The 15,562-nt window shown below is 40.6% G+C and overlaps 1 protein-coding gene across 3 annotated transcripts in view; it reads right to left on the bottom strand.

Moving 5' to 3' along the window:
• pdgfd (platelet derived growth factor d) overlaps nt 1-15,562 on the bottom strand; it is a 125,968-nt gene that overhangs the window by 34,364 nt on the left and 76,042 nt on the right. For all 3 annotated transcript variants that reach the window (XM_059964316.1, XM_059964315.1, XM_059964314.1), the window contains exon 3: nt 8,114-8,300. In XM_059964316.1, coding sequence (XP_059820299.1) covers nt 8,114-8,300 — 187 coding nt within the window. The remainder of the gene's footprint in view (nt 1-8,113; nt 8,301-15,562) is intronic.

Here is a 15,562-nt window from a genome sequence, read left to right as displayed (position 1 = left end):
TGAGGAGAAAATTCTTCACTCAGAGGGTAGTGGGGCTGTGGAATTTACTGCCCCAGAGAGCTGTAAAAGCTACTACACTCAATAAATTCAAAACGGAGATAGACATTTTCCTGGGTAAAAATGGCATTAGGTGAGGTGAGCGAGCAGGTAAGTGGACATGAGGCTAGGTTTAGATCAGCCATGTGATCTCCTGGACCAGTTTTCGATAGCCTGGATGGGTCGGAGAGGAATTTTCCAGATTTTTTTCTCCTCAATTGGCAAATCGTTTTTTTTCCCCCCGGTGATCACATGGGTTTGGGCGGGATGAATAATAAAATAAAATGGGCGGCATGGTGCCCTGTTGGTTGGCACTGTTGCCTTGTGGGATTCGGTGAAAACTAGAGTTAAGATTGGATCAGCCATGATCTTGTTGAATGGCGGAGCAGGCTGGAGGGGCCGATTGGCCTACTCCTGCTCCTATCTCTTATGTAGTGTGTAAATGGTCCATGGAGCTTGTTTTAGAGCTGTCTTGCAACGTTTCTCATTTTGAGCCAAGTGGCCCTTTAAATAATAGCTAAACATAAGACTGAACGAGTTGAATTCCTTGGTTTGTTTGTGACTACCATTCAGTGCAATGAAATTTGGTTGCATGCTATTGCGCGCGTGGCATACAAACTGATGGCAGGAGCGAAGGTCTGGGACATGAGAGTGAGTGTGTTAATAAACAGGGCTGGGAGGAATGGCTGCTAATGCTGCAGTGGGAATTAGTCAGTGTAAGAGTGTCAGTTCAAGGGCATTCAGATCCTTTGGAAAGCAACTGCCTCTGAATACAAGACTAAACAGAGTACAGCAAACAAAGTAGAGGCAGTCAAGCGGTGTCCCGATAGAGGGGACCAAATGCAATAGAAGTCCGCAATAGGGAATTACACCACATTGTAGATGGTGAGCAATGCACAGACTTCATTTCAAATTATGTACCCACCTCTAGTGGTGATGAAAGAAACATAAATTTTAGAAATTAAAAATTATTGATGAAGACATTTAGTATGCTGAAACAGCAGAGATCCATCATGGGAGGGGAAGCAAATAAACCAAAAGTTCAGAAGGTGACACTAGCACGGAGCATGTCTAAAGCTGACAAAATTTTCTGCTGGAACCTTAAGTATACTGAGAGAAATGGAGGACATAATCTTCCACAACAGGTGAAATGCATGGCTGTGTGTAAAAAAACCAGGGACAGAGTTGAGAATAGATTGGAAAATGTATTTTCAGATTCTAGGCAACTATCGCTAAGGTGCTGCCGGGTTTCAGCATTTTAGGAAAAGACAGTAACCTCATGCACACCTAAACCCTCCAAAAAGCAGAGAGCAGAAGGGGTTGATCATTTGTGAGGAGCAATTTTTACACATTGCAGCCTGCATTATTCATTCTCAAGAGGCAGAAATATCTAATTGCACAAACCATGTGACCAAAACTCAGCACTGATGACTTAACCCACCAGCTCCAACCAGACTTCTCCCTCAGATGCCTCTCAGATCCCAGATGCTCTGCCCCAGACCGTCTCTACTGAAACAATTTACAGAGTGAGCCCGAGACCACTTCTTTCTGGGACCTCCTTCAGTCAAGAGGCCTCAATCCTTAGCAGACCAGATTGTATGGAAAAATCATGGTGGGACTAGGATGGCTGAGGGAAAGCTGCACAGACTGGGAGATTCAGCAGCCAGTGGTTTGGAGAGGGAATTCACTTCCCTGTGGGTGAAAGGTCAGAGGTCAGAAGATCTGAGGTACCTGCATTACACCGGCCTGATGCTGGATCTTCCTGGTCTGGGGCGTAATGGAGGTTTCAAATTAGAAGGCAAAGATCCCTTGAAAGTATTAGTTCAGCTTCCTGTGCCTTAGCCGCTTGTGCTAATATATACATTCAGTGATGGACCTTGCTGGAGATTAAGAACTCACAGAGCACAAATATATTCTATAATATATATTATAACCAAGCTTAAGCTCAGTTTGAGATGCCCCTGTCGTCCAGTGATTTTGTGGGAGTATTAGCTTTGCTACAATAAAAAAAAACAATGCTTGCATTACAATCGACTTATAAGGAAAAAGATACTCCTTCAATATATTTTAATGCATCTTATGTGAAGTTTTCTGGCTGGTGAATGATTTTCATGTGTCATTGGCAATCGATATTCTTGGTTTGGTTACATTGGCCTGTCCATTTAGTTTGCATGTCCGGTGCAGATGTTCTATTCTGACTCTAACGGGGGAGGAGATTTTCAAAGTGGACGCAAAGATTCAGGGATGAGTTTGAAGCTCTCCTGAAGTGCAGCATCCCTATTGACTTGAGAAACTCTGGCCCATGTTCACCCACAGAATTAAAGGAGCTTTCAGTATGGTCTAGAGTAGTGGTCACCAACCTTTTTAAGCCCAAGATCCCCTACCTCGGCCTCAGTGAAAGGTAAGATCGACCTACTAAATTGATTAGTTACACGCATGCGCACCGGATAGAAAAGACTGGAAATAAAACCCCACAACCTGGAAGTAGAAATAATGTATGAACACCAGGGGTCCCCACCCTTTTTTGCACCACGGACCGATTAAATATTGACAATATTCTTGTGGACTGGCCGATGGGGGAGTGGGTGTTAAACACGATGGGAATACAGTGATACTTGAAGCAGGTTCCTTACGTCCCGTCTATTCCACAATTTAGTTTTCACGGTTCTCGGCACTTAGCTTCTGTCCCGCTTGCTCACATTTTTTCCGCTGAAAAATGTCAACGGGTTTGTCTTTCAGTGCTGGGTGCTTGGACTCAATGTGTCGAAGCAGTTTTGAGGGCTTCATTGCCTCATTAGACAGCCTCCGGGCCTGAAATCCAGCCTCCCGTCTGCCCGCTGCCAGACGCCTTGGCCAGGTGCAGCTGGTCATGGGTGGGGTGAGAGGACAAGGTCAGGGCTGGAGGTACCCGTGCCGGGGCCGTGACGGTCGTAGTCCGGAGAGATCGACCGACCGAGCGATGAGTGTGACAGGACGCGCGCCCCACTTGTAGGATCTATCGGCCAACAGATGTTTGCTTCAGTAGATTGCAGCGAGGTAGCTGCTCTGCTTCTTACCAAACCCTGAGCCCGAGTTAGGTTGTCTGCGAATATTTTAGCACCGGGTTCCCCACAAACATTCGGTGTGGTGAACAGGTTCAGAGGCGGCGCCCATCTGTCCGTGCTCCGGGCCGGTGCCAACGCCGGTTCCTCGAGACCAACCAGTGATCCCTGGCACGAGAGTATCACTGCGTTTAGGCAACTTGCGTGGGTTCAAGTTTAACAGTGGGCATGACAGGGAATGAGGAAAGGTGCAGCTGACTCACATCGTTTCCTCACGGCCCGGTGGTTGGGGACCACTGAAGTACACTGTGTAGTCAAGTACGTGGCGGGGGGAGCTACGCGCATGCGCACTGGGCAGGAAGAACGTAACTAAAACCCTGCAACCCGGAAACAATCTCTCAACAGTGTTTGTGTATTTAGTTTTCTTTTTTTTCAGGATCTACTGGGAAAGTGTCAAAGATCGACCAGTCGATCACAATCGATGGGTTGGCGACCACTAGTATAGAGGACCTTGAAGCCATATACCTTTAGTATGCAGAAAGCCCGAATAAGCAGTGGATGGGACAGGTCACCTCACAAACTACTCACCCGCTGTTTGTCAAATCTGGCAGCATCTACCCCATCTGTGGAAAAGTATGTGGTTCCCATGTTGACCTCATTGCCCAACTCAGAACCCAGAAAATCAGAGTGAAACTAACTCATTGCCAACCAGAGGGATGGCCAAAGAAGGGGTTTCATGTTAAACAACTTTTCATTACAGTGGCCTGCAATTTTATGAAATTAGTGTTTTAGTGGAATCTAATGGATTTCGAAATGACTCCTGTCGTCAGTGTCACTAGCTGTATGCTTTTGGATATTCATGCCTAATGAAGACTGTAAGCAAGTTTCAGCTTTATAAATGGGATTTAATGGTGTTTGCCTGCCGTTTGTTTTGAAATGAAGTTATTTAAGTTTCAAGAGAAGATGAGTATAACCCAGTTGCGAACAAAGTTTTGAACATGATATGGAGATTTAACTGAAAAGTGAAAACCTGCAGATCCTGGAAATCTGAAATAAATGCAGAAATGCTGAAATTACTCACCAGGCCTGGCATCTAAGGAGAGAGAAACTGAATTTACAGTCATTATTAACATGAAAATATCCACAGGTGTTGGAAATCCAAAGCAACACACAAAATGCTGGAGGAACTCAGCCGGCCAGGCAGCATCTATGTTAATGAATAAACAGCTGACGTTTCAGGCTGAGACCTTCTTCAGGACTGAGAAGGAAGAGGGAAGATGCCAAAATAAAAAGGTGGTGGGGAGGGGAAGCAGGCTAGCTAGAAGGTGACAAGCGAAACCAGGTAGGTGGGAAAGGGGAAGGTCTGGAGAAGAATAGGAGAGGAGAATGGACCATAGGAGAAAGGGAAGGAGGAGGTTACCCAGGGGTAGTAATAGGCAGGTGAGAAAAGGTAAAAGGTCAGAATGGGGAATAGAGGAAGGTGGGAGCAGGAAGTTGTTTATCGGAAGGAGAATTCGATATTCATGGCATCAGGTTAGAGGCTATCCACACAGAATATAAAGCCATGCTCCTCATCACTGAGGTCTCCTACATAGTTAATTTTTCTACAAAGGAAAATGGGTCCATCCTTAAACGTAACAGTATCCCTTCCACCACTAATAAACGTTCCTTCAACCTCTGCTGTCTGTAAGAATGAAGCCCCCTCCTGGCCAGTGTCCCCTGTTAATTATGATTATACAGCCATGCCAACATTCTTGTAAATCCCCTCTGCAATGCCGTCGTGACCAGAGCTCTACGCACTATGCTCTGACTGTGGCCTGTTACTGTTCTCCTTTGGCCTCCTGTTTTTACATGCTGTGCGTGCCTAACCACCTTTTCTACCTCAGCGACTTGTGGACATTCATTTCAATGACTTTCTCCTCCTCTACACTTTTTAGTATACCACTGTTTACTCTGTTTCTCCATCTTTTTGATTCTCCTTAAAATACAAAACGTTCTGTTTCTGTAGAATGACAGTTTGTATTCACCTAACCAATCCATTGATACCTCCCTGCAACCTAGGATTTACTGGAGCTTTCTAAAGCTAAGTATTTAAGGGTGAAATCAGGAATCCATATTGCTATATGAATGGAAATGAAAAGATTAAATTTGCTCCACCATTAGGCTGTGGGATCCTAGGCAGTTCAGATGATCAAGATGTTAACCTGTGATGTTATGCTGGATAAAGAACAGGCAGGTGAATGAGTTCATTGAAGGGGAGAAGGCTCAGGGTTGAATGTACTATCTCTGTTCCTTTAGTCCTTTAATTGCCTTACCCCCCTCCACTCCCCAATGTTAGTTCATACTCCAATATCCTTGCTACCATTCCCCTAAATTGGTTCCAGTCTTCAATCCATCTGACACCTACAATATGTGTAAACTGGATTTAAAATAATGGCCAACAGATAACGTTAACATCGAACATATAATGACAAAGGAAGCTGATAACACAATTGATACCAAATATTGATATTATCAAACAGCATGTAAATATGAATTGTTCAAAGATTTTCAAAGTAATTTAAAGTAGATTGCATGCAAATCAATAACATTACAGTGTATTTCTAGTAAATTCTGCAAATGACCTTGAGATCTGCTAATTTTTCCTGCACTGCCACAATGTATTTTCTTCAAATAATTTCTCATTTGTCAAACTTGAGTATAAATTGGAACATCTGCAGCTGATGTCAGGATTTCCCATAAGGTGAATGAGAGAACAGATGATTATAGTCAACCATGTGACTGAATCCACATGGAAAAGGAGTGAACTTGAGAACAGCTCATCTGCCCAGTTTCTCGGCCATGGGAATGGTGAGTCATGTGTGTTGGAATGTAAACAGAGCAAGATACGTATCAGTTACAGGCCAGATGAGGAGAAATAGATTATATTTGTTCCGACATTGAAGTGGCTTGAACTTACCTTGAGATACAAGTTTATCCATTAATCTGAATTTTTTCACAGGCAAGAGAAAATCTCCAGATGCTGGAAATCCAGTCCTACCAAAGGGTTTCAGCCCGAAATGTTGTCTGTACTTTTTTCCGTAGATGCTGCCTGGCCTGCTGAGTCCCTCCAGCATTTTGTGTGTGTAGCTCAAATCTGTTTTTTTCAATGTTCATGGTGAACTTTAAAAGTCTATTTTTATAGAATGTTGTGGAATAGAGCACAGTTTAAGAATTAGGCCTGGATAATGATATTCATGGCACTTACAATTTCCTGGTGGTAATTAATGGCTGCAAAATTATCTTCATCCCTAATTCCCTGAATGACACTCATATAGGTTTCATTTTAGGAGACAAGTCTCAGAAAGTTTATATGGTAGTCTTTTCAAACCTGACATCAGACCTTTTGCCTGATTATTATGTGGAGTTCAATGGAAAATGTTTTCTTTTTCTTCAGGTAACATGCTGCGTCCTCCCATGTGACAGTGAACTATTTTTCTAAGTGGTTATGAGTAGATTTACATCATCCACTATGAAAGCACGCCTCTGACTTTGGGTTTCTTAAGGAAAAGATGCCTAACCAGGGCAACCCCAGCATACTGCAACAAAATCTGAAAGGGCATGTAAGAGTTCACATGAAGCCTTATCAGATTTTTCAATCCAGCTTTTTCCTCCATTTTCGCATTTGAATTGTCACCTACACAGATGAAAAGCAGCAGTTCACTTTACTGGTTTTGAAGGAATTTAATTCAAACATTGGTATTTCTTGCTATTACAACACTTTGATTGCATATTCTGATTGTCAGGAGAAGAGGAGTAAAAACAAACAAGCTGACAAGATTTAATACTAATTGTAAATATTCTCACTCTGTTCGTTACTGTTTTAGTTCAGCTAAGGCAGATGATATTACATATATTAATCCTTTGAGGTAATTATTTTGTGAAAAATTGATTGTGTAATTTTCATATTTTAATGAAATGCCTTCCAAGTTAAAATAATAACATTTTGCAATTTTCCAAAGGACCCTATGGATATTTCTAGGAAGTGCAGCCTCACCTGTGACTTATACAACTGCAACATAATGCCCCATCTCCTAAACTCAATGCCAATAATGAGTGCCAATTGCAACACCAACCCCGCTCAATGATACTCATAACTGTTTCAGCCTGAAGTAAAAATGCTGGAGCTGATAAGTTTAGAATGAGCCTTTTGGACTGCTTTCATCTAATGTAATTACTATAAAATGCGAGATAGAAATGTCTTTAACGTGACATGAAGTTTCCGGGCAGCACCTCAATTACTGATAAAACACGCAGCAACCTGTGTATGATCAGGTAATACCGATATGCAAGTTCTCCCTGTGACCATGTGGTTGTTGCTTACTGACAATTAGCCCTAGTATAGGGAGTGACAGTGGGAATTGATGGGCGGGTGGGTAGAATGACTACTATTATGTTTTAAGGGTAGTTGAGACTTTGGACCACTTCTTTGAACTGAAAACCATCCTCAGTTACAGCTGTTAGGTAAGCAAGAAAGCAGTCAACTTCAGCATTCCAATTTTTTGTGTTGGCCCCAACTTCTTCTCAAACAGAATCTTTTCATCTAGGTCACAATGCTTTGATTCAGAAAATCCTTCCCTGAGATAAAGTTCTTACTTTTTGAAGACAGGAAATCTCCATCACTTCAAACAGCTTTTTTTTCATTCTTTTAAATAAATGATTTGTAATTAATTTTGGACAAAATACTTCCAGCTCCCAGCCAAAGTCAAAATGCTACTCTACAATTAAAATCACGATGCCAAATGCCTTTTAAAATGGTTAAAAGAGAATACATGATGACTCTCCTGACATCAGCTGAATTGTTCTTGTTATTTTTCTCTCTTGAAGCCACATCATATTTTAGACATGATGTTTCTCATATTGGACTGCAGTATTAACCTGATTAATGATCTCTTCATCCTGTCCACACAAGCTGCATCATGCAAATGAAGCCCATTAATGGAAATATGAATCAAAACTATGAGTCAGTTATTAATTTATTAATGGCTATTACTTACCACTTCTACTGGTGCGTAATAAATGCGAAATCCAGGTTTGGCCACAAAATATTCATCTGACTTAAAGGTTATCCTTAGTTTGTTGCTTTTCGATGTTAATCTCGAAGGAACTTCCTTATTTCCACACCATCTTCCGCGGATAACTCGATTTATGTCGGATATATCTTCTACCTCTACAAAGTCATACCTAAAGGATAGAGAGTGCAAAGTTTAGTAGTTACTTCTGAGAATGCTGCAACTGCCTTAAAAATAAATATTGCTCTTTGGGAGCTTTAATGGCTATAAGAAAGCTTTTGGGAGCAGTGGTGTGTAATGTATCTGAAGAAGATGGCATGAATGAATAAACAGTTACCTCAGTTTAACTGGGATTACACTACTACAAGCAGGACACAATAGTTTATAGTTAAGGAGTACAAACATAGTGCCTGAACGTTATCCATTGATTTCGCTGGTTACTGTATGTGTGTCATTGTTGGGAACAAATGGAGTTGGACTGACTGCGATTCTTGTTCACTACCGTTACCCTCAATTCTTTTACCTGCTATTCCTATCACATTAATTTCACTTTCTAGCTCACAAATGCAGCTCACGTATGCAGAATTAACAAGGGAAAGAAACAAGCATATCATCTGTGCCATCCTGCTCATAACCATAATATTATGCACTAACATTAACCTGCCTCTGTACATGAATAAACATAACTTGAAAATGCAGATGATGTGTATTTGAAAACCAAGTTGATTACATGCTTAATTGGAAAGACGTATTACTAGGCGAACAAGTGGTGACACTTCTTGGAATAACTTGGACACTTAAGCAGTAATTCTTTTTGTCCTTTCCCATAATAAATTTCACTTCTACTATACGCGTGCAAATGGAAATATTTTCCAATTGTCTAATCACATGACTTTCCAGTTTGAATGTGATTACAATTATGGTTATTGAAAAAAATTGCAATTATTTCCTTCAAGAGAAACATTGACAAACAAGATTCTTCTTTTACAATATTAATTGCATTTATTGTTTTTATTGACCATGAAGCTGTATCAGGCAATAACGGAAGACTGACATAAGATTTACTTAAGGTGAAACAACTATTGACATTGATAAAAATAGAATGCAGGAGGACGACGAGCAATTTGCAATCATTGAGCTTGTGCAGAATTTCACCTTGCTGCTTCAGGTATGTGCAAAATATTCACATGCAAATTTATTCACTAGCAACATTAGATATTCTTCAAAGAAAGCAGTGAAAGCAATTTGTCTTTGAAATTTAAAAATCATCTATTTGAAATTTCTTTTATTTTAGTTTCATTTGGAATGCTACTGAGCTGGAAGGGATGGGGACTTTCATCAACTTCTGAGAATAAAACACTGGCAGATTGAAACAGAACGAAAAGGTGATCTCAAAGTCAAAGTTAATTTGGGATGAGTATGTACATTGCTTTCCCAATGTTTGAAGATGGATAGGAATCTACAGATGATTGCAATTAATGTAGGGTCAGGTTTTCTCTGCCTCTGAGCATGAAGACACTGTCATGGTGAGCTGACCACACAGGTCAAAAAGTCATCAGTAATGAAGAATAAAGTGCTTGTAAAGTCACATTTGTCACAGCACAGTTGCTGCCTGACATCTTGTGAAAAATGACAAAAGAGCTTGCAAGCATGTTCCAACTGCAGAATATAAACTTTAATAAGAATCATGTCCTTTTTATTGAACCATGGCAGATAATCATCCAGAATATATAACAAGGCTAGAGCACATATATATTGTATCCAGAAACATAAAATTAATCTTCAGAGGCATAAATTATCAAAGCATGTGTATATTGTTAAAGTCCTGATAGATGCTGAATAACTTCACCTTTGTCATGACCCTTATTTTTAAATATATTTTCTGAATTATCAAAAAACTGAATTGTGCAGAATGTAATGTTATTTGTAAGATTCATATTTTTATAACCAGAAACACATAGCAATCATAAAAACATCATAGGTACAGGCAAAGGGGTGATGGAGTGTTATTGCACTTGTTTCCCCTACAATCATTCATTATATTTTTCTATTTTTCATAATGTTCCTAAGCTAGTCATTTCCAGTCATGCTCTTCTTAGAATGCTAAATTACCTGATTCTCTAGGCAATAGTCACAGGCAGGGGTAAACGGCAGGAAGTCTTATATTTATTAGCTATGTTTATAATTTAAATGAGTAATCTGCAAAGCAGGCAGGCTGATTCTTTCTAAGCAGGAACAGAAGGCCCATTGAAGTCGCTCAAAATACTTTTTGAGGAAAGATTTATTTTCTAGGTAGTCAAGACACTTCCAGTAATTTGGGATTCATTTTACATAATATCAATGTAAACAAACTGTGCTGTGTTTCCCCAATAAATATCCCTTGTCCTTAAGGAAGATAAGATCAATACTTTACACTTTAGGAGGCAATTCAGTCCCAATACACATAGATATCATTCATTTACATTAGAAATCTACAACTGAGTGGGGCTACATTAAAGGTGGAGTTTTTGGTCAATCTAGTGAAAAATTCTGTCTAACCTATCTATATTGTACACATAATTCACTCCAGTGGACTATATTGAGTACATGATATCACAATGAAGCCCTGCATTATTCTTCAAATTGAAAGTTCTAATATTTTTCTTTTATCTTCCACGGGACCTTCATCTATCCAACATGAAAAGTATGTGTGGAAATACTGAGCTAGATAAACCGATGATGAGTCAGTGGTTGTGCAATGAAGTGCTGGCTAATTCTGCCTTTGCACCATAGGAATGTATTGGGGTGTATATTTGACTTCCCACTCTGAGACTTGGTGCTGAGTCTGCAGTGGTGAAATACCATATGGAGCTGATGGACTGGATGCAGTGCATATCCTCAACCTTAGGCCAGTTATTCCCAAAGCCGAGCACAACCCTAGGATTCATTTCAATGGCATAGCCGAGCTTCCCTTTAAAGGCAAGTTGTTAGTCCTCTACACTTACATTATTTTAATGAATTTTTATCCAAATTGAATGGGTTTTAAAATCAACTTATTTTTATATTTTAATGTATGTTTTTTAATATTTTTAATTATGTAAATGTTTTTCAGTTTTTTTCTAAGTTTATGATAGAGACATTCAGGGCCAGTGGGGAATGGTCATGTGATGCAGGAGTGGTTAGTGGCCTGGCCACTTGCAGAATGCTCTGCCTCACAGAGTCATAGGGCACCTCAACACAGAAACAGGGCTCTTGGCCCAACTAGTCCATGACAGCATGCTTTCCTGCATGGTCCTATCTACCTACATCTGGACCACAGCCCTCCACACCCCTCTCATCCATGTACCTATCCAAACTTTTCTTAAATCTTGCAGTAGAATCTGCATCTACCTTTTCCATTGACAGCTTGTTTTACACTTCCCTCGACAGCTTGTTTTACACTTCCCTCATAGTGAAATTGTTACCCCTTAAATATTTCACTTTTCACCCTAAATCTCTGACCTCTAATTCCCATCTCGCTCAACCTCAGGGGTAAAAGCTCGTATGTATTTACCCCACCTATACCCCTCACAATTTGTACATGGAACAACCATAGCAGAAACTGGAGGGCTTTGCATGGAAGGTACATGTGACTGTAGGCATCACATAAGAGGCAAAAGCAAGGCCAAACGTCAGAGTTGTGCAACTGACCCAGAGAGTCATCATTGTAACTGGTCACGCAGTCCTGTGTGTGCATGTTTGCAGCACTCAAACACAGCATGTACAAGGTCAGCTGGTTACATTTCAGGGGTCCAGTGAGAAAGTAATTGAGTTGTTAAGTTATATGTCACAAGTGAACCAGAACAGATGGAATAACAGTGGAATGTCTTTGTCACGTCATGCGAGGGAACCAAAATATCTGTGTGATTCTGGCAGTTGTCCTACTACACACTACATGCTTGTAGTGAGACAGCATCATAAGCATCCAACAGATGATGATAATGCTTACCATAGCATCTTTGTTCAGAAGTGGGTTCACATCACTCCTAAAGGAATGCATGCTATCTTTTGTAGGATATCTTCGCCAGGGTAGCTAATGCTCTGCTTCTCATAGTTAGCAGATCAAAGGAAGAGATCATTTGGAGGACGATGGCAGCAGGGAATATGCAAGTGGAATCACTGGAGTGGACCTTGAACTTGTTGCACCATTCAGGAAGATCACGACTGACCTAGTTACTGCAATGTCTTTCACCTCCCAGCTGCATCAGTATTTTGTTCTTCCTCTGCCCTGGTTTCATTCATCTTTCCCTGTTTACATATCATCACGTCAGGTCAGCTGGGATTGATCAATCAGAATATGGAAATCTTTATTTCAGTCCGACCTGGGCCCACTCCTTCAATGCTTTTTCTAGTGCACTGATACTGCGATTTTTACCATCTTCAAAGGAATTCCACCGTGATGTACTCTTTCCCCTCATGCCTCCATAACATTTCACAGAGACCATTCCATTCCCAGCAACCACCCCACTTCTGACGGCACTTCTCCTAACTACCGTAGGCAATTCAACACATCTTCTTCTTCTTCTTCTCTTCCCACTAGCCAGAACCTCTAACCGCATCTCTGGGTGAAACAGCAAATCACCGGCACTCCTTCCAATCCAGTGTGCTGCGCTTGGCATTCACAATACGGTCTTCTGCATAGTGGCGGAATTAACCTTTTGGGCAACCACTTTGTGAAATATCTGTGTCCAGTCCGCAGAGACAACCCTGGGCATTCTGTTGCTTACAATTTTCATCCTGTTCCCATTCGTATCTAATAGTCTGTGTCCTCTCCATTGTTGCAATGATAGTAATGGAGGGCGCAAAGCAATGTCAGATAAACTCAATAGGCATTTTGCATCAGTCTTCACTGTGGAAGACACCAGCAGTACACATTTGAGAGCATCGGGGCAGAGTGTAGGTGTAATGACTAAGGAGAAGGTGCTTGGGAAGCTGAAAGGACTGTAGGTAAAAAGTCATCTGGGCCAGATAGACTACACCTCACAGTCCTGAAAGAGGCAGACGAAGAGATTGTGGAGCATTAGTAGTGATGTTTCAAGAATTACTAGATTCTGGAGTACAGGAAAAATTGCAAAAGTGACTTCACTCTTTAAGAAGGGAGAGAGGCAAAAAAAAAAGGAAATTACAGGCCAGTGAGCCTCACTTCAGTGGTTGGTAAAATGTTGGTCCATTATTAAGAATGAGGTTTAGGAGTAAAATCCAATGGAATTCTCTGAGGAATTAACGGACAGGATAGACAAAAGGTAAGTCAATGTGTGTAGTTTACTTGGATGTTCAGAAGGCCTTTGACAAGGTGCCACACCTGAGGCTGCTAAACAAGAGCCCACGGTATTACAGGAATGATACTAGCATGGGTAGCAGATTGGCTGACTAACAGAGAGCAAAGAGTGGAAATAAAAGGGGATTTGCCTGGTTGGCTCCCAGTGATGAGGTGGCTGGTGTTGGGACCATTTCTTTTCACATCATATGTCAACGATTTGGATGACAGAATAGATAGCTTTTGACCAAGTTTGCAAAGATAGGTTGGAGGGCAGGTAGTTTTGAGGAAGCAGGGAGTAAGCAGAGGGACTTAGACATATTAGGAGAATGGGCAAAGAAATGGCAGATGGAATACAGTGTAGTGAAGTACATCATCATGCACTTTGGTAGAAGGAATAGAGGTGTAGAATATTTTCTAAATGGGGAGAAAATTTAGAAATCAGAGGTGCAAAGGGAATTGGGAGTCCTCATGTAGGATTCCTTAAAGGCTAACTTGCAGGTTGAGTCGGTGGTAAGAAAGACAAATGCAATGTTAGCATTCACTTTGACGGGATTAGAATATAGAAGCATGAATGTAATGCTGAGACTTTATAAGGCATGGGTTAAACTGTTCTTGGAGTATTGTGAGCAATTTTGGGCCCCTTATCTAAGAAAAGATGTGCTGGCTTTGGAGAACGTTCGCAAGAATTATTTCAGCAAGGAAAGGTTTATGTATGAGGAGTGTTTGGACGGAATTCAGAAGAATGAGAGGTGATCTCACTGAAACTTATTGAATATTGAAAGCTCTAGATAGAGTGGATGTGGAGAGCATGTTTCTTATGGTGTGGGAGTCTAGAACCAATCAGAATAGAGGAATGTCCCTTTAGAATAGAGATGAGGGGATGGGGAATCTGTGGAATTCTTCAGCCAGACGGTGAATCCGTGGAATTCATTTCACAGATGACTGTGGAGGCCAGGTTATTGTATGTTTAAAGCAGAAATTAATAGGTTCTTAATTGGTGAAGGCATCAAAGGTTAAAGAGAGAAGGCAGGAGAATAGAGTTAAGAGGGATAATAAATAAGCCATGATGGAATGGTGGAGCAGAGTCAATGGGCTGAATGGCCCAATTCTGCTCCTTTATATTATGTTATTATGGCTCAATGAAAGTTTAAGGACCAAAATCTCATCCCACTCTCCCACTTTTTTGCCACTCTAACCTCCTCTTCCCCATCCAACTTATTTTGAATTTACATACCAGATAAAGTAAATCTGTCTCTAATCAGTATGTTCACATTGATTAGTGTTTTTTTAAAATTTTCTAAATTTGGGGGAATCCTAATCAGTTAATCGTGCTACAGTGATGGTATTGTGACTTTCAAAAATATTGCCGTAATACTAACAGGAGGGCTGAAAGCAAATAGAATCACATTGCATAATTATAGTACAAAATAAAAGTTAAAAGGCAGCATCAGTTATAATAGCAACATAGGATTATCTCCTCATCTGACTGCATTTGGATTTGAAGGATCTACTTAACAAAAGCAGGTGCAATAATTTTCATGATGATAATTAGGATAATTCACTTCACATTTACAGCCACTCAAAATTGCACTTGTAGCCAATTTAGTCAACTGTTTTCCCTTTTGTAAAAGTCAATTGGAATGACTATGGAAATCACGGGAGAGTAGACACCAGCTTTAACTGTTTCGCAATTAGCTTCATTACATATTAAATAATTAGCCAAGAAGTATTTTAGTGATCCATTCACAAAGCATGAAATTAATCAGAGATGTATTGCAGGGACTGTTTCTTGAAACGTGGGTTATAGAAGAGACTAGTAGATGGGAGAAGGGGATTGAGAAGAGTCCCATCAGTGCTTAAACTCTGTAAAATTATTCTGCCCATCAGGGATTCATATTACATTTTCTCTAATGTTATTCCCTCTACATGGACAGATTATTACAAACTCTTTGAGTACAAGTCCCTAAAATAAATCTAAGCCTTCCAAAAGTGTCCTGGCTGAAACATCAGCTCATGATCATTGGAACAGCTGGAGGGAGTTACATCAGCTTAGTCTTGTGACTAATATCTTGTATGTCACATAAGCTGCACAGGTAGAATTGTGATAATGACATAACTTTGGTAGCAGTGTTAAGTTAAAGTTAAAGTCTGTCCTG

This window comes from Hypanus sabinus, chromosome 3 (genome assembly GCF_030144855.1).
Source record: "Hypanus sabinus isolate sHypSab1 chromosome 3, sHypSab1.hap1, whole genome shotgun sequence".
NCBI lineage: Eukaryota > Metazoa > Chordata > Chondrichthyes > Myliobatiformes > Dasyatidae > Hypanus > Hypanus sabinus.
This window is presented reverse-complemented; position numbering and strand designations above follow the sequence as displayed.